General features: G+C 37.5%; 1 protein-coding gene across 1 annotated transcript; it reads left to right on the plus strand.

The window, feature by feature from the left end:
- The first annotated feature begins 1,571 nt into the window (after positions 1-1,571).
- On the plus strand, positions 1,572-18,781 carry EXO1 (exonuclease 1). Its single transcript, XM_042819975.1, has 14 exons — positions 1,572-1,593; positions 1,773-1,940; positions 3,405-3,524; positions 4,431-4,554; positions 5,218-5,355; positions 5,573-5,785; positions 6,290-6,477; positions 7,263-7,359; positions 9,070-9,286; positions 9,896-10,148; positions 11,404-11,854; positions 12,345-12,449; positions 16,305-16,498; positions 18,456-18,781. The coding sequence occupies exons 2-14, from the start codon at positions 1,780-1,782 to the stop codon at positions 18,595-18,597; spliced, it is 2,403 nt and encodes an 800-aa protein (XP_042675909.1). The 5' UTR covers positions 1,572-1,593; positions 1,773-1,779; the 3' UTR covers positions 18,598-18,781.
- The last annotated feature ends 1,702 nt before the right edge of the window (positions 18,782-20,483 follow it).

Here is a 20,483-nt window from a genome sequence, read left to right on the forward strand (position 1 = left end):
TTTAATTGAATTCCGCATGGCGTTTAAATTGTATGCACATATTGTATGGTCTACCCTGGTTATCCTTCATCTCTGGAGCAGAATGGCTTAAGGAAAACAGAAATGTTAAAATTGATGTGAGAGCATATTTTTAAGATAAGTGCTCATAATTCAAATTTCAATTACGTTGAAAGTAGACAAGTAGTTGCAACACTAACACGTCAGGATGGCTTACATTACGTTGCAACACAAACATTGGGAAATGTAAAGATGTGCTCTGACTGGCTCAGGCTGGGCTCGTCCAGGATGAGAGCAGGATCTCACTGGGACACATCAGACACATCACGCAAGGATGAGACCATCTGATAGTTCATACCCACATGTGAAACACAAAAACGAGAATGCCCTTCAGCATGCTCTAAAGTGACTTTATGCTACTGTATTTGTAGTATTTATTGCACTTATGCTATCCCACAGGGCCAACACAGACAGAAACAAAGAATGGACTTGCAGTTAGCTGATTTTCATGTTTTGCAGAAATGGAAAACTTTATACGTAGAGATAATTCATTTCCTGATTGCAATTACAAAAGGACCAGATATCCAAACTCTGAATTGTGAAGTGAAATACAACATTTGATTCCTCCTCCGTCGCTGTAGAGCGCTATAGAGCCCCTCGCTGCCCCGGTTTGCAGGATGTGCAGACCACATGCCAGCTATCAAACTGCAGCTGATGCATTTAACGTGTCAAATAGGCAGCATGAGATAATGCAGCTGTATTAGCAGATGGTTACGTAACAAGTCACTCCCACGCACGAGATGTCCAAAACCATTAACTAGATCTCTGAAACCCTGCAGCTACCGCATTTAAGTTCTCTTTTCATCTCTCCGATCTTTAGCTCCTCTAGTTTCTTTGCATGTAAGCACTGTAAGAAAGCAACAGACACAAATGCAGCCTATGGTGGATTTTCTGCTACGTGTATTTCTTTTTTAATTCACAGCTCTCAGAAACCTTTCTCTATGCACCACGGTACAGATGCGACGGAGTAGCAGGGATACAAACACAGAACCGAAAAGAAGCGCTGAATGCCGCAGGTGGCATAGCCCTTACGAGGCACTGACCGCCGTTCTCCCAGCCAGCAGCGCGGCGGTTCCGAGCCGCTCCCGGCGGGAAGCACAGCAACGCGCGGCACTCCCAGCGCGCGGAAACAAAACCCCCCACACAGCCACGCCCGGGGCCAGGCGCGGGGATTCGAAGGCGGCAGAGGAGCTCAGCGCCGCCCAATCAAAATGGCGCGGCACCGAGACCCGCCCTCCTGTACAGGGCAGAGCGACCTGCCGCACCGCTGCCATTTGCCCGCGCGGAGCACGCTGGGATTTGTAGTCCGTTCCGGGGGCGGGGCCACGGCGCAGAGCGCGCGCTGCTTGAAAGCCCCGAGGCGGCGGTCGCGCGCTACGGCTGAGCGCGGCTTGGGGCAGCGGAGCGGGGCAGCGCTTGGCCTCTCTTCTCCCCAGCTCCCCTCAGCGAAGTAGCGGCGCGCGGGGTTGTGGCCGTTGGGGACCGTTGTCCCGCTCTCTTCTCGCCCCCTCCCAGGCAGCGGTGGTGTGGGCCGAGGTAGGGGCGGCGGCGGCGGGGTGGCCGCCTCGGCCTTGTCGTCCTTAATCGGGCGCTCGAAAGCTCCCCGTCGACTTGAAGGGCTGGGTGGAGGATTGCGGGCGGGCTCGATGGCAGCCCTTTCCGAACGCGGGGCTGAGCTGAGGGTGCGTTAATGCCACGCGTTTTTCCTCCTGCAGCCGCGCTATGGGCATTCAGGGGCTGCTGCAGTTCATCAAGGAGGCCGCGGAGCCCGGCCACGTGAAGAAGTACCGCGGGCAGGCGGTGGCGGTGGACGCGTACTGCTGGCTGCACAAAGGCTCCTATGGCTGCGCAGAGAAGCTGGCCAGGGGAGAGCCGACGGACCAGTAAGTCACGGGAACATCTCTTTCCGGGCCCTTCCACGGGCTGAGGTCTCGTTGGTCTGGGTGTTCTTGAGTTAAAAGTGAAGTTAAAGCAGTTTCAGCTCGGTTCTGACAGACACATGCCTCCCTCTTTGAGCAATTTCTTGCACTGATTTTTTTTCACTTATTTTTTTCGCTTGGCTTGTTACATTTTTAGTAACAGTAGCTCTTTGCCTGCAACATGGATTCTTCCCTCAGTAGCCTCATGTCTAAGAAAGGACACAAAAACCGTGGCTGTGCTGCAAGTCCTGCTTTGCAGCGTAGGTCAGGTTGGCACAGATTCTTGTCCTTTGTCCTATCCTTAAAAAGTCGAGTTGAGCTCTTGTTTTAGATTGTCATCTGAAATGTTTTTCCTCCTTTCTCTTTAGAAATAAAAATACTAGCCAGTCTGGGCTAAGCTTCATTCATGGGATTTTGATTAAGTGTTTGGCTGGAGACAAAAGAGCACTGATTACAAATTGATTCAAAACTTTAATTCCTGCTTCTGATGGGGAGAACTGCAGAGTTTCATTCAGCTCTGCTGCTTGTCTTTGAAAATAGTGGAAATCCTTTGGAATTCTGAGAAATTATGTATTTTTAAATGAATTAAAAAGAAGGCGGGGAAACATGACACATCAGTGGGAGCTTTAGGGTGATTGAACTTCTGAACTATATCTATTTTATGAGGGGGGGGAAAAATCTATCTTTGTGGACGTATGGTCATTAATCTTAGATAGGCTCTTCAATAATAATGTAGAGATCCCCTCCCTGCTTTAAAAAGCGTCTGAATAATTTTACAGAATATTGAATAACTTGCTGTTAAGTGTTAGTTGCGTGCCACTGATGAAATGAGCCTGTTGTACAGGTCCACAGAACTAACAGGTGAGGAAACGAGAGGTCTGAGGAAGTACGCAAGGTCTGGAATACCTGCAAATATTTTTACTTAAGGTTGGTCTGTGCAAGCAGTGGAGGATTGCCTCCTGGTCTGTGCTCTACTTCTAGTGCAGTTTGGGTAACTGTCCTATCTCTGAATGTTTTCAGTAGCGTGCCTGTATGCTTAAGGTGGGAGGATATATTTACGTGTCTGTCTGTTAGCACATACTCATCAGCTGAGAATTGGATAGTTCCCTGGCTAGAGGCTTTATACCCCATTGCTCTATAAAAATGCACTCAATGAAACTTTTTAAAGTCTCCAGGGAAAGATAATGTAGAGCATTTGCAATCTATTGTAGCAGAGTCAGCTGAATGCTGCTTGAATTTTTAGTGCATTTTGTGCAAAAATAGAGCTTGGTAGGCTCAGACCTAAGCTGGGAGGTGAAGCATTTATTTATTAAAAAAGGGCATTCATGTGTTCTTAATCTTTCTGTGATACAGGAAAGATGTAAGGCCTGTTAAGATCCCTGATCAATGAAAAGTTTTTGTTTTTTTCCCCTCTTGTTGCTGACACAGTTATGTAGCTTTCTGCATGAAACTTGTTGATATGCTCCTCTCATTCGGAATTAAACCGATTTTGGTATTTGATGGATGCACCCTACCTTCTAAAAAGGAAGTAGAGAAGGCCCGAAGAGAGTAAGTATTGATTTGCCAGCACAGCAGTATGTTTAACACCACAGTCCATTTTCAGATTTGGAAAAATTTCAAACTTGTTAGGCAGTGATCTTTGGTCATCTTTTCCTGTAACTTAGTTTAATTTCACTGAATTTACATTTAAAATTGTACAAACATCTTCTTAGAGATTTCATTCCAAAAATAGAAATGTGCTTAATAAATGAAAGTACTTTTAGAGAGGAAGGAAGTAAACTATTGAGCACTATATCCTGTAATGTGTTAAAGCCTTTCAGTTCACTCCAGCTGATTGATCTCTGTGGACAAAAATATTCTTACATAATATAACTTCATTTAAAATTAATGCCACCTTCCTTATCATTCTCTTCAAATAAACAGCTAGAATTACTTCAGCTTTGGATTCGAGTCCTATGTAACTGTACATCTTGCTGAAGCTCTGAGAATTTCTTATTAAATGTTGCTGTTTATCAGTTATCATGGATCATATATTTTCTTGAGTATGGTGCAAACCATTTTTAATATTTGAAATGAAGTAAATAATGCCTTCTCTTCTGTAAATCAGTGAGCATCAGATGCTCTAGAAATCCATTACACTTATTTTACTGCATCCTGATTATGAATTCAACTCTTCTCTTTCACTGCTGGTTTCAGTTGGAGTTGTTGCTTTTTTCTCACTGTGTATTTCACTATGCCAATCTGGTTGTCTTTTGTTGATGTGGTGGCTTGCAGTTATTCTGATATTTGGAATTTTACACGGTAGAATGGATTTGGGGCACATTTAACCGCAACACAGCTTGCCTGCTTTTCTCTATCTCCTGGTCCTTTGTAATACTTGTTCTTTTAAGTGGGGGGGGTTGGGGGGAGGGAGGAAAAAACCAACAGTGTGGTCAATGGATATTTTTCTTTCAGGAAGCGACAAGCCAATCTTCTGAAAGGAAAGCAGTTGTTTCGGGAAGGGAAATTTTCAGAAGCAAGGGACTGTTTTGCTCGCAGTGTGAATGTTACACATGCTATGGCTCACGAAGTCATTAAAGTAAGTTGTCAGAGCTGCTGAGATGAACAGTATCAAATGAAAAAATCAATGCAGTAAGTCTGTAAGCATGCTTTACTCTGCTTTGGTACAACTACAGTGCTACCTTGTCTACGTAGGAAAGAAAAATATTCCCTGTACTTCCTCTTCTTAATCTACATCATACATTGGATCATGTTAGACATGGGTAACTTCACTTCGGATTTATTGTGCCCGACTGTTTAAATAATAGTGATTTGTCAGCTTAAATACAGCACTTTTAAAATCCATGAACTGACTTAAGTAGCATCTTGAATTTTCAAAATTACTTAGATACCCACCTCAACTAAGTTCCTGGAATAAATTCTTGCTTCTTAAAAACCTTTCCAGGTTCCCTTGCGTTCTTCCACTGCTATAGGAAAAATTGCTTTGTTTTCTTCGAAGAGAGTGTACTGTGCAGGAGTGTGAAGCATGCTGCTGTGATCAGCGTGTACACTGTTACATGCCAGCACAGGAGAGGCTGTTTTGTCAACCATCCTTAAAATTCCTTGAAACTTGGGTTTTAAATGTGAAAGTTAGGACTTCAAGATTGGGGAGGTGGGGGGGAAAAAAAAGGAGCAGGTGGGGGATATAGGTAAATAAAGAAAATGGTTATTAAATACTTGTGTGTTTCCTGTTTGTGTACAGGCTGCACGAGCCCGAGGAGTTGATTGTATTGTTGCTCCCTATGAAGCTGATGCTCAGTTGGCTTACCTTAATAAGACTGGTGTGGTTCAGGCCATCATTACAGAAGATTCTGATCTTTTAGCTTTTGGATGTAAAAAGGTATAGAAGAAAATGCTAATAGCCCTTACTTCTCAGTGATATCTTAAAAGCAGAGTTGAAAGTTGCTAAATGTGTTTGACTTAGTTTGTTACAATAATTTGTGAAAATTGAAAGCACACGCCTCTATTATTTCTGCTAAGTGCAATAAGCTAGCATATGTACAAATAGAACAAGGAGCCTATATTGGTAAACATTATTTTTTCCTCTGCATTTCCAGGTGTTTTTGAAAATTGACAAATTTGGAAATGGATTGGAGATAGATCAAGCTCGGCTAGGAAACTGCAAGCACCTCGGAAATATATTCACTGAAGAGAAGTTCCGTTATATGTGTATTCTGTCTGGTTGTGACTACCTCTCATCAATCCATGGAATTGGGTTAGCTAAAGCATGCAAGTTACTAAAATTAGCTAACAATCCAGATATTATAAAGGTAATATTGATTGTAGCTTTGTGTTGGCTATTTGGGAGCTTATGTCTCTGTATATAAAGCACTGAATTGAAAATGTGAGTGCTTCTTAGCTTTCTCTGTTCTGAGAAGAATGGTCTAAAGTATTTTGACCTGTCCTATAGATATTTATTGGTTGGACAAGAAGACTTCATGAAGTGTTGGCTTGTGCTATAAAAGAATGGAGAAAACAACGCACAAGGCTATTTTTCTTGCTTTATCTCTCCTGTTTAAGCTGATCTTTGTAACAGAATGTGTTCTACATTTAATGACAAATGAAAATAACTTATAATTGAAAAGTAAATACTTTTTATTACTTGAGTTTTTTGAAAAAACTGTTTCTTCTCTTCACATTATATTTCTATTACTTGCTGAAATAGAAATTCTGATTACTCCAAGCCCTTCAGTCCTTAATTAATACTTCTGAAGGCAAACATGGAGTTCTGTTATTTGTTCAAAAGCAACAGTTAATTTTTTCTTTTTGAACAGGTTATTAAGAAAATGGGGCACTACTTGAAGATGAATATAACTGTATCAGAAGAATACATACAGGGTTTCACACGAGCCAATAATACATTCCTTTATCAGTTGGTTTTTGATCCCATCAAGAGAAAACTAGTTCCTCTGAATGATTATGCTGATGATATTGATCCAGAAACGCTAATTTATGCAGGACGGTATCCTTTTGGTATTGAAACTGAGAAAATTCAATGTGAACAGTTGTGGTGTCTTGCATTGTTTTTCACTGCACTTCTACTATTGGTTAAATCCTGCTTTCTTTGCAGCATTATAAATTATGGAAGCACAGGAAAGTGTTTTTTTTTTTTTTTTTTTTTTTTTTTTTTTTTTTAGCACAGTGGATAACTGAATAATAAAAAATGACCTATCATTTTATGTAGCTGCTATTTCCTTTTATAGATAATAACTCCTAAGTACAGGTTATTCTTCAACTGTTTGAGTTGTTTCATGGCTTAGTTTGTGCCTGTGTTCTGTGTTGTAATCTCTATCACTTTAATTCTTGCTATGAATTTATAATCTAAACATTCCCAGTTTTAACAGATTTATCTCCCTACAAAATAAGTGCAGTTTTGATACTTGTAATAAATTTCAGCATGGAAAATGAAGAGAACAAAGAGAGGACTGGTTAAGTAGTTGCTAGCTTTGTATGTTCTTCAAGCTAGCTACTATCTGTCATTTCCAGATGCCAGAAAGGAGAAAGATGATGATGGAGAAAGATGATGATTTTCTAGTGACTTGTATTTAATGATTGAATGATTACCTTTAGGCTTGCTTAGTTTGCCAAGCACTGCAGATACATTGACTTGTCACATCATATTGAACCATAACTATTAGTATCTATATATGGTTAATCACAAATTCAGAAATAGCTGTTCTAACTTCACTGCTACAGTTCATTTATTGCACTATTAAGATATATTTTCCTTTAATATGATGGCTACAGACACTTTGGAGATAGTACTGGTTTTCAAATTGCCCTTGGGAACATTGATATTGATACGATGGAACAAATTGATAACTATAACCCTGATACTGCACAGGTAACACCTTTGTTCTAAAGCTACATACTGAGATAATAACACAGGTTTGAATGCTGATGGAAGAGTACAGCTGATTGTTATTCCTAACTGACTTGTCAGTGAAAGCTATTCTGCTAATACAGAAACTGTATGTTCTTGGAATTGTATGAAGGAGTATGATACAAAGAGCAATCCAGTGTAAAACTCTTTTATTAATATTCCACTCAGAGTCAGAATTTAATTCTTTGAAGTACAAGTGACATCTAGTCTACAAACTTCTGCAGCACACAAAAGTAGTTACTGAAAACAAACCAGTAGTTACTGTTGTGGCTTTACAACTCATCTAGTTATTAAAGAGACCACCAGGTAATGCCAGATGCTGATGCATTCAGGCAGTGCCATAAATTCTAATCCAGGAAAAGGATCTTACATAAAGTTAACTGTGTTTATGGCACTTGAGAACTGAAATTTCGGTTTTTAACAGTCAAAACCAGTAGAGCCCTTTAGAGGATCTCATCTAAAAGATGCTGGAAAATATAAATACAGAAGCATGGTTTTTAGAGCCATTGTTTTCTGACTGACTGTAGTTCTGATAATACATGCCTTCCAACTCCTTCTCTGGCTGTAGTCCTTTCTAGTTGTTGGTCTTCTGCATTGCTGTGCTTATTTTGACAGTGGCACAATGGTCTGTGGTCACTTTCCTATCCTGGTGTTTCGTAACTCTTCACTTTACTTCAAATCCTTTGCATTTTCCAAAAAAGTAAGCAGGAAAACACTGTGACCTAGATGGCCCTTGAACACATTAAACACCAACTAAAATAGTGAAAAGAAAGAAATGATTTGGCTACACTTGGAATTATCCTCACTGTTTTCTTCCATCATGTGCTACTTGCTTCTGATCTAAAATTATAAAATAACTTACATAGGTAAATAGTTGTGCAACCAAGAGCGTGCATTTGCAGAGTTAAATCTTCTGTGTTACTTGGTGTGCTTTCTGTTTCATGGGGTTTTTTTCCTTAATTTTTTAATGGGCGTGTTAGTAAACATAAGTATGGATAGACATAGGAACAAATTATTTCCTGGTGAATAGGAAGTTGTGCGACATGTGAGGCATGAGGGGTTTTCTTTCCTTTCCTGACATGGCTGCATTCATTTAAGTCACAGCAGAGGCTTGAACTAAGTTATGCTGGCTAAATGTTGGTATCAGGGTATCCAGAGAAGATGGCCCTGAATTAGGTGACCTGTAGCATACAAACCCTTAGTTCTCACTCTCTGTACAAGTAGAACCTCACTTCTTAGAGCATCTGACTGTCTTTTTTTGACTGTTTTACTTCCACCCTTCTTCGGTAAGTCCTTAATCCTGTTTACTGAAGTAACTAATTAAGATTTTTTTTGGGAACTGACTTGGAGTATATTTTTTTCTAAGTAAATTCAACTATGAGGAAAACATTTTCCAAAATCATTCTACTGAATATAGGTAATAATTAAGCCTTTAATTTTGAGAAGAGCAGTTAGCCACTGACGCCGTATTGGAATGAAGAAGTCATGGCAGCACAGATGAAAAAGAATTTGTCAGGGAAGCATAAGAAATATAGGAACAAAATGGAAGCGTTTCTGTGGAATGGACATGTCAACAATGGGTTTGTGTCAAAATGCTCTTATGCTAAATGAGGAAATCTTATTTAGAAGGCAAATTTATGAGCCTGTTTCTCATTTCTAATTTTTCTATAGCCTACACAGCAAAGAAGCCATGGCTGGAATGACAAACGTGCTAATCATGTAAATAGTATTTGGAGCAAAGACTACAAGCTTGGCCCTAGTACAGATGATGTTCCTCATACAACTCACTTACCAGAGAAATCAACAACGAAAGGCATTGAGAAGATAATCAGTATCAAAGGGTTAAATCTTCCAGGCAAAGAGCTCTTTGCAAAAAGACAAAGGAGTGGTATGTTTCTAAGTAACAACAGAAGATTGTATTAAAGATTTTACCATATTATAAAATACTGTCCATTTCAATTTTGAGATTCAATTCTTAAAAATGGAGAAAAGTGTGCTAGATATTTTGTGGTTTAACTTCTATCTTATTGTTGCATGTGAAGAAATGGAAATAGTCTATCAGAGAGCTGAGGTCTGGCCACTGTGCTTCACCTGATATGTTTTTCTCTGTATTTCTTCTTTTGCACCCTTATTTCTGTTCACGCTACCAGGATTTCATTTTCACCTTTGTTTCTCTTGACAGTCTTCCTACTCTTTAATTTATCAAAAATTTTAATTAGTTTACTAGACACATACCTTCTAGCTTTTAGTGAACTTTGATTTCATGGTGTTGAAACCATAATACGTGCTCCTCTTAGTCTCAACTGTTAGGTCCTCCTTTCATCTACCTTTCTAAAGTTTCTTTAAGCTTATGTAATGCAAAGTAACAGTAAAAGCAAGTTCTGAACCATAATGTCAAGAACACTTCTTAAGGCAGTAGGGATAAATAATGTTCATTTCTCTCATAACTGGTTAGTTCTAGAACAAGCTTCTTCAGTGATTCTTAAACTGTCTTTAGATTTAGAAGAACTCTCAGATGGAGATCTGTTGAATCAATATTCATTTTCGAAAGCGAAAAAATTCAAGGAGAGTGGTGAAGATGGTCAATCACAGAAGAGCATTTCTGCAATAGAAAACATTGATTCTTCAGGGAATTCTGTTATTAAAGAAAGCTCTAACTCTCTGCCCAGAGTTAGAAATAAATTTGCTTCCTTTCTGCAAAGGAAAAACAAACAGACAGATGCTGTGATTGTTCCAGGAACAAGAAGCAGGTACGCTTGCGTCACGTGTTCCAATGAATAGCAAGATAGCATTTGGTATCATGGCTACTGAAATAATGTGTATACTGAGAGGATACTTTAGGTTTTTTTATGTATCAATGTACTTGTGTGTATGTATCAATGCACTTGTTGTAGCTGAGATGGGCAACTTCTTGTGCTAAACATGCAATATGGGATGCATAGGTAGGTAAATGCCTGGTACTTTTCTTAACTGCAGAAATGAAGGCTGTGACACAACCCAATATAGTCTAGTCTCTACATATCAATTATCAAGGTGTTGGCCATGCTTCATTTTCATATGACAACTCATCAAAAAAAAAAAATGTAAACGAGAAAAAAAGAATAAAGCTGCCTTAGCCAAATAAATAAGCAGCACTTGTATACTGACTTATCTTTACTGAGGTTTTTGCTTACATGTTTCAATAAAGGAGTACCAGCCAGTATAACCAGGTACAGCACTTCTTACCCAATTCCCTTCGGATCATGTTTCTTATTTCTCCAATGACAGTTTAAGAAAAAAGACTTTGAGTTTCTCAGATTTTTAGTTTGTTGCATTTGACCACAGCTATTTCAACTGCTTTTTACAAATAAGTGTCACAGATCTGTCTTTTTTTTTTTTTTTTTTTTTTTTTTACCTTGAATAATTTGAAGATTTGTGTGTGAGAGAGGTATAATTTTATAAAACAATCTGAATATCGATATTTTTTTAACTCATATCTTCCGTAAGTTAGAGGTTCAGTTTAATTAAAAAGAGTTGTTAGTGATGGCAGGCTTTTCTCCAAATGAAAGCTCAGCTTGTATCAAGTAGAAGGGAGGAAATTTGACTAGTACCCATCCTTAAGAGCTGCTCCTATAGCACAAAAAGAGCTGGATAGATTTTAGATTTCTCAATAAGAGCTTAATTATCATTTAAATATCAATTAATATTTATCATAATATTTTTCTTTAATTTTGTATAATTTCTAGTTCCTTTCAGAAGGAGGGCCTATCATTATTCTTAGTCGATGAATGACATGCTTACAGGTGCTTGTTTTTTCCATTGAAACAGTAAAATTATTTTGTGTTGTCTTTTAAATGCCTTCATGAGGGACTGGAGAAGTAAAACCATGGTGATTTGCCCATGGTCAAAACAATCTGTCTTTCAAATGCATTTCAAAAATCAAATTGATGGATAAGGTTTTGGAGATGAAATACTTGCAGTTACTTTTCTGTTGCTTTCAACTTCATTTTTCTTTTAATTTTTTAGATTTTTCTGCAATGATGCAGATATGTTTGGTTTTAAAGGAAAGGATGAGAGTGATATAATTCAAGATGTTGAGGAGGATTGCAAGCAACAGGAGGTAGAACATGTAGCTGAAGATGAATCTCCATTTTTAGAAACTGAAAAAACAAAGACTGTCTCATCAGTTCCTGGAGAAAGACCAAGAAGTTGCTTCCAGTGGCTTAGCATCCTTGGAAATCATTCAGGAAATCCTGGTCCATCTCATACTGTATTCTCACAGCAGTTTCACCAACAGAGAAGCAGCTGTATGGCATCTCAGGAAGATAACAGTAATGGGGTACAAGCAGAGACTGAAGCCATGTGTGGTGAATCAGATGAAGAATCCTCTCCCTTAATAGAACCACAGTGTTTCTCCCAGTCTCAAAAGTCTTTTGAGCCACCAGAATGCAGGTTGGAGTCTTCAAAAATACTACAGGTATCTAACAATAATTCTTACACAAAAGTAAGAAAACTAGATATTTCAACCTTTTCTTATGTTTTCTATCTCAAAGATAAAAATTAAGTTGTGAGGTTCTCCTTCTTTGATTTATACCCTGTGGATTATAGAACTTCTACTCGCAAAACTTTTTGGTGTTTGTTGCTGTTGTGTAGTATGAATTGACTTAGTAGCTTAAATCAAGTCTATTCTTCCCTTCTCCTCACTCCCCCCAGTCTTTTCACTGCTGTTACTGCAATGAGTTTTAACACTACAGTTGTAGGCTACCTTTTGTTCTCTGCTTTAAGTCCATGAAGAAGTCCTCTGAGAGAACCAGTGTCTCAAGCTGGTGTTCTCCTTGAAAATATACTAAGGATTTCATGTAGTTTCTTAAAATTGCTGAAAATTTACTTTATAGGTAATTCGATATAAAAACTTTATACACAGTGTAGAAAGGTGTTTTGAAAGCGAAATTATTTTTTCTTTGAAGGAATCTGACTCCAATTTAAGACTGTTTGATAACCAATGTACTCAGAGGTCTCCAGTATTTTCTGCTGTTCGAACTGACAGAAAGAATATGGTAGCAAAGATCAAGGTAAGGATTCCTTTAATTTTACTACTAGTTCTACTGAACTCTGAAAATGAGTTTTCACAGCCTAATAGTTTGTTCTAAGTCTTTCCATGCAACAATGTGCCTGCTAGCAAGAGAAAATTGCTTTCTTACTCATCTTTATCAGAGCCAAGGTGAAATATATGCAGTCTCCCTATGACTAGCGTGGTTGCAACTTGCTTAGTAAGAAGCAGCTAACTCAAAAAGCTCACTTTATTTTCCTCTGGAATGCTAAAAATGTAAGTTTTACGATGCAAATTGCAGTCATTTTAGGCAGTCACAAGATAAATCTCATTTCATTGCTTGTGCGGATGAGTCCACTAGTTCAGCAGCTTCCTGCCCTTCTAAAAGAAAAAGTTTTTTAACTTAGAAACCTGAAAAAGTTTTAACTAAGCACGTTTCTTTACTTGTTTTTGGCGTTATTTGACATTTGACTACTCAAGAATAGCCAGCTTCCCTTCACAGACCACGTTTTGGTTACTTTTCCTGTTGAGTGCCAGTAACTTGTCTTCTATGTGGTATCTTACACGTCTAAGAATGAACTTGCATTCCCTGTCTTCATGGCACTTTTAAGAGCTGTACCTGTCTACACAGCTTCTGGAACCGTAACATCTGGTGGTACTTTAATTCCTTAGGCATTGTCATTAAAACTGGCTAAAAGATTCAAAAGTCAAGGGAAGATGCTTTTGTTCTCTCATGTACACCCCTACTTGTTTCTTTCCCATCCACCATGAGAAGAAATATCAGAAGCTTCTTTGCAAAGCACAAGTACTGTGTGTGTTATATGATAGTGACATCTTGTGGTCATCCTCATAGTTTCTATGTTAAAGATTTAAATTCCAGCTTCATTCTGGAAGACCTGTTTATGAAAACTAGTGCTTGCTCATTAGAATAACACTTTACCTGCTTCTCTTCAACAAAACTAAGCCACGAACTGAACTCATCTTGAGATTGGAGTTATGTGACTATTTCTAATAATGTTTAGTATGGTTTGCTTAAAGAATAAGTTCTTGCATTAAAGATATTTGGAGAATTAATGTTTTAAATATTGGGGAATTCTTGGTGTGTGGGGATGCAGAGGTGTAGTATGAATGTCATTTGAGCATATCTTCAGGATGTTGTGCTGCCCAAGGAGCACCAATTTCTGCTGGAAGTTCACAATGTTACTCGAAAGCAAGCTGCTGAGATTTTGTCCTCCTTATTTCCTTAGCTGTGCATTTGCTCTGCTACCTTTATGAGCTGGCAACAGAAAAAATCTGAGACAAGAAAACTGATCTGAAAAAAAAGTAACTCAGCAGTAAAACCCAAGAGGTCGTATTCAGATTGGTTAGTTTGGCTCACTCACAAGCTCTTGTGAGTCCTCTCAGTGGAGGTGCAACTGGAACAAATTACTACTAGTGAAGCTATGAGGTGGAGATGAAGAATGCTGCTACCGGCTCAGTTTCTCCTTAGATTTGCCCGCTGGAAGTGTAAGAGAAGGAAGATCTTTGTTTACCCTAGAATGTAATGAAATGAATAGTGAGTTCTGAGTATATCATAGAAGAATTTGATCACCAAAAAAAAAATTCAGATTTTTTTTTTTTTTTGAGTTGAATAACATAGATGGTCTGTAGAGAAGCCTAATAATTTAGGGAGGCACCCTGGGGAAGGCATTGGCTTTTGTTGTGATTCCAATCTAGGTTGTTGTGTCAATAGCTGGTCGATTCTAATATCAAAGCTTATAGAAGCTTGTCACTAATCAATGCCTGCATACAAGTTCTCGAGGACCTTGTCATTTCTATGAGGGCATCCCAGCTGTGTGGTTTTTCAGCTCGTTATTTCCCCACAAGTTAATGTGAGCTCAATAAAGAAGCTAACGTTGGCAAAATGAAAAGAAAGCAATCAACTCTCATTTTGTTTCTTAGTGTGTATTGGACATGCATCTTTGCCTAATTTTTAGTTAGCTAATTTAACTTGTAGCTGTGACATGCTTCGATATCATAAAAATAAAAGATATATTTTGTAGAATGGCTGAAGTGATAAAAAGCATAGAAATTACAAAGCAAAAGCTTTTAGGATTTATTTTTATTCATCTCAGTACTTTCCTTCCAAGTACAAACACTCAACATGTTTTTTTCTTTTTCCCCAAATCCTATTTGGTATTCAAAAATATATACAGTTCATTCAGGTAGAAACAATGTCATTTTAACTAAAAGGAAACCATATATGATGTGTGTGTTGTGGGAGTGTGGGATGAAACAGTGTCACTTTAGGAAGAAATGATGTAGGTGATCTTTGAAGAAGACTTCATCTATTGTATATTAAAAAAAAAAAGGGGTGATAAATAGCAAATAACTTTCCTCTCATTCAAGTATTTGCATTATCTAACTGAAGCACCTGAAGTAGGCAGAGGTGTGCTGTCTTCCATAAATGCTCTAAACTAATTATTTGTTTTTGATCAAAATTCTTCCATCATCACATCCGGATGGGAAAACTATTGGCACTGTATGCAGCCTACATGTCCTAAACTCTAATCTTATATAGCCAACTGTAAAATAAATAACATACAATTTTTACATCAATGGACAGTCACCATTTCCTCTGCAGCTACTGTATTGTATTTTAATTACTATATTTTGGTCCTCATCATAACAAGCTGCAAGTAGCAGGAAGGCTCAACTAATAAATCATTCCTCTAGTGCTTCAGTAGGCTGCTTCCACAAAAACTGGGGAAAACTAAGCATACATAAAAAAACAAGAATATATGTAGGCCATTTGTTAACGTTTCACTAAGGAAGTTTTAACTTCTCACACATTGGGTTGTTGTGCTATGATTATACATACATATGTAGCACAAATGGAAAGTGATAAAATAGATAACAATAGTTTTAGGTTTTATTTTATGAAATGTGTTAATTTACATGCAGGCAAGAAAGACAAGTCTAGCTCATTAGTATGAAGTGTATTTCTATTGTCAAAATAAAATTAGTAATCTTTGTGCATGAAGTTCTGTAAGGAGAGGGGAGGTGGAAATCATCATCTTGTGTCAGTATTGAAAGGAATGGGAGCAGCTACAGTCAGCCTGACAATGACCCTAGAAAACTGACAGATCATGGTTGGGGATGAGATGAAATATAAATCTCTCACCAACGTGGCTGGGTACTGTATAATGTCAAAACCACTTTCACATATTTTAAATATCAAGAAACAGAATTAGTGTTTGGACACTGGTGAGGGAATTAGAAACTGGATACATGTTTTTAATTATAAGAATGTCTAGAATAATCTAACAAAGGAAGAATGTAACTTTCTTGGTGTCTTCAAACTTGAGACTGGTTGCCTTTAAGATGTGTTCTGGCTGAACACAACTACTTTGAGTTCCAGGTATGGAAGGTCCCACTAGAGGCACAATCCTTGGGTTAATTGCACTGATATCTTTTCTCTACTTGTATTTCATGACAAATTGAATTGTAGGTATCCTAGAGAGTGATACCAGATCGCAACTTCTCTGAAATGAGAAAGTAGACCTGGAAAGTTTTTCTTGAGTTCCCATTTGAATAGATGAGGAAACAAGAATTCAATAAACTTTTACAACCGCATTCCAAAGAAGAATAGTTTTACAGCTATTTAAGATGCAAAGATATACAGAAGCTGGTTCATCAGTTCTCACAGTTGCATTAGCTCCATGTGAGATGAAGATTTTGGGGTTAGAGAAGCTGTCTAAATATACTCTTGGGGAAATCATATTGCATTAACTTTACACAATGTAATGCACTTTTTAATTAAACACTTAATAACAGATTATGCTGCTTGTAGGTTTTTATTTTAATCATTAATACTCCGGTATTGAAAATGCTACAGGTTCCTGGTTTACGCAAATCCAGTTCTGTGGGGTCGCATATTGTGACAAAACTGAAGCCATTGATACCAGCTAAAGCAAGTGGATTAAGTAAGAAACTGTCTCCTGTGCAGAAAAGGAATCACTGCGATGCTGAAAATAAGTTGGGACTACAAGCCACCATTGGTGAACTCTGGAGAAACTTCCAGTTTAAAAGGTGAGATGCTTTAACCCTTTACTTAAAGCCTTTGTAAAGCTTTGAAAAAATCTTCAGGAAATAAGTGCTGAATTTTTGGGAGGAAACAAGAACATCTTCAGATATATATTTCTACACTCAGTTCTTCATATCCTAGGCAGATTTACTTTTTTGTTGTTTAGTGTAGCCATGAGTTATAATTTCGAGTAAATATACTTTCTACTTCTAATTACGTTTTTCATACTAACCAGAAAGAACTCTCAGCTAAAATCAATTTATTTGAAGTGGTGCACTTATTATAATGTAATTTATATGAAAGTTATTGCCACTTTACATCAAATATTAAAAGTCATTTCTTAGCTCAGATACAAAAGCAGCCTAGAAGTTGCCAAACTTGATTGAAAGCACACTGGTTTTATTTAACTTTGATTGCCTCTCACACTTCAAAGTTGCTGTTTGTTACATCTGTTTTCTTCTCAAAATGGTGGTGAAATGATGAAGGATTGCTAAAGAAAGTCTCTGTTTGTGAGATACTTTACTGCTTTGGACACTAGAAAATGCTATTTTCCCATGTGTGGATGATTCATTTTCCTATAATAACAGAAATGGTAATATTAAATGTAGGTATTTTGTCTTACGCTGTTTCCATTTGGGATTGAGTTAAAACTCCTGATGGCAAAACTGTCCTAGTTTCAACTACCTCTTTCAACTTGAAGTATTTTTTTTTTTTTTAAAGTGAATTTCTTCATTCTCATTAACATGAAGCAGATTGTGAAGGGACTTCACCTGCACTGAGAAGATGAATACTTTAACTTTGGGGAAAAAAAAATCTGATAAGTTCTGTAGATACCAACACAGAAAACATTAGTACTTCAGAGTTGTGTGTTGATCTGAACTGATATTTAAATTATTTCACTCTTATTGTGCAGATGTCTCTTATTTGTAAGAAAAAGAAACTGAAATGCAATTAGTATGAAAAAGAGACTCAGCCTGTGTGTTAAGTCTGAATAACTAGTCAGTAAGTTTGGGCCTGATGTAGGTTATAGTAAGTTGACAGCTGTTTTCTGTTCAAAAGCATATTACTTCTGGTACTAACATTTTTAGAAATCGTATTTATTATCCTTTTGATGCTGATTAAGAGCTAGTTTCAAAGGGGTATTTGACAATGTTTATATATGTATTGCTTGGCTTCCAATTGGGAATGTCTGACCAGGATTGTTAGAGAATCGCGTGTTTTCATTTATTGGAATGCAGACATAATAAGATAGTGAGCCTAATAGCACTGACACTGTGCTCCTTTACTGTGCCGGTGGTTTTAAGACTTAAGCCCTAACATTCACATATTTATCCACATTTTTTCTGGTCTGTAACTTCTGGGGGTATACCAGAAATATATATTTTGAATGTATTACCTAATTTTATGGAATTAAAATAGCTGTTTCTTAGTTTAAGGGATGTTGTTTGTAAATTGTTTCTCAAAAAAGTTTTCCCTCCTAAGGGCTGGCTTGGATCTGAGTGCTCTGCTCACTGTTTTTTCAGATTTAAGTGATCTACTGAAATTGACTACAGGCAATTATATTGTCTGAGAGCAAACAGATCACACAGGGCTCTAATCTGTTCTGGCCTTAACATTCACAAAATATATGTAATACTACAGTTGTCCAGAAGACCTGGAAGTTAAGGAAGCGCGTACAGCCCTGTGTAGAATGTGGTACGTACTACGCTTCAGATGTAAAAATAATAGCTCTCATTCCATTTACAGGATAACTGAAATGGTTGAAATAGCTTTCAGTCAAACTGTTAGCCATAGTGAAATTGGACATAAAACTTGCGTCACTTTTGTTTTGGACTTGCTGGTGGGTGAGAAGGTAGCTGGATGAAAGGTCTAGTTTTCAATTAAGCCATATGTTCTCACAGTGTGTAGCTATAAACACATAATGTCATAACTCTGGGTTTTGTTTTGTCTGTCTTTCTGCAGAGACTATGAAAAGCTCCCTTCTTGTAAAAAGTCAGACCCGCTGTCTCCAATCAAAGATAATATTCAGCTCACTCCAGAAACAGAAGAAGAAATCTTCAATCACCTTGAACGCACTCAAGTTCAGAGAGCTATATTCCAATGAACTGTATGCTGTGCAATAGAATGCATTTTTATCACTGTCAAAATTTCTTTCGGACCTCATCAGTATAGAAAAGATACTTTGAAAATTAGCTGTACGTTTTAGTCTGATTACTGATTTCTCATCTCGTTTTATAAAAAGTGAGTTGAAAGGTACAGTTTAATACTGACTGAAATAAAACCTTCAGATCTCCATTTTCTTGTTGAATATTTAATACTGTTTTGTCCAAACCACTTTCAGCTGATCCTGAGTATTTTTTGTAGGTCATATAGACACGATGGAACTTCATAAAACAGCCATGGCTTTACTTTTGCAGTAAACAGCTGGATATGTTTATGTCTTAGTTTTTAAGACCATTTAAAAATTTTCTTGCTGCTTCTTCCCTGTTGAGCCTAGTTGGTCTCCAGGGCAGGAATAAAACTGCTCTTGAGTATTCAGTCATCACTATACTCTGATGCTGATTCTTTCACTATACGGTAAGATCTTTTCTCTCAATGGTTAGCTTTCTGTACTTAATGTATGATGCAGCCACATTACTGGTAGGAATAATTTGGGAATTGCAGAAAGGAATATTATAAGTACAGGGATGAATGTTTACGTCCACAGGCATAGAACTATTGGCTAGCATGAATTACTGTGTTGCTGTGTGTTAATAATGACAGAATGAAATTTTGAAGGGAAAACATAAACTAATTGGTTGTTCTCATCACTTATTTATTAGTGCGAGAAAAGTAAAGGATGCTTTGTACAGCTGCCCAGTGCCTTTCACTGGGAGCCATGGATTCCTGCATTAGTGGAACATCAAAGAGGCACTACCACTGTCAAGGGCAGGTACTTTTAATAGGAGTATAGGACTTCTGACACAAAAGCAACGTGTGTGAATGGAACGGAGGTTTTAATTCTGTTAACTGCAAACATAGCCTTACCTTATTTTGTGGCTTAACTATCGGAAATACCATCACTTGTTCTTCTCTAGCTTCTTCAAACAGAGAATCAGTGGAAATAAAGGAGGCATTACACATCCACATTTTGGCACAAGTATGTACTTAGTTTTATTTTTTTTCTTTTGTACCCTTCTCTGGAAAATATAAAAATATAATACCTTAGGAGACACCGGATGTGTAACAACTTGCTGGAGTGTTATTTCAATGGTAGGTACGGTGGGAATCATTTATGCAAGAGTACTTTTCTGTGTTTTATATTCTTAAAGTAGGCTTCTTAAGATTGTTTGTGTTTAACTTCTGTTTTAACTTGTTTGACTTAACTCTGTTTAACTTCTTAGGTTTTGACATGTTATGGGGGAGTTTTCTTCAGAAAGGAGCCGTGTAATATAGAGGTTTCTATTTAACACATGACGAAACAACATGTAAAGGTTTTAGTTAAGTGTGGAATTCTTAGGCTGAGTATTTTTTTCTTTTATGAAAGATGCACAATAACTTGTTTATATGCATATATTCTAATATCTGCAAAACTCTTCCCAACTTCAGACTGCCTATACACAAGGGAAAATTTCATAGCAATAAATAAATTCAGTTTCAGAATTGCAGAAATTGTTAAGTGACAATGGAACAAGAGAAGTGAGATAAAATGTATCCTAATGAAAAGATGAAAGCAAGCTTGGAGAGAGGGAGGAAGGGTTTGGTTTAAAAAGTAGGTGTTAAAAAGATCAAGGATATGTGGATTAAAAAGGAGAAAAAAAAAAAAAAAAAAAAGTTTTAAGTGAGAGCAGATAGCACCCCGGAGGTGTGTTTGTGCTGGTGGAATTTTATTAGTTTGCTTTAATTTGACATTTTTTTAACATATTTAATTCTCCATAAATAATATTCTCTTATCATCAGGACTTCAAAATATTCTTATGAAATGGCTGGCATCTCTGTATCCTGTGAAAA

The sequence above is a fragment of the Centrocercus urophasianus genome, unplaced genomic scaffold (assembly GCF_019232065.1).
Source record: "Centrocercus urophasianus isolate 14NV4802_14NV808 unplaced genomic scaffold, USGS_Curo_1.0 seq_10, whole genome shotgun sequence".
Lineage (NCBI taxonomy): Eukaryota > Metazoa > Chordata > Aves > Galliformes > Phasianidae > Centrocercus > Centrocercus urophasianus.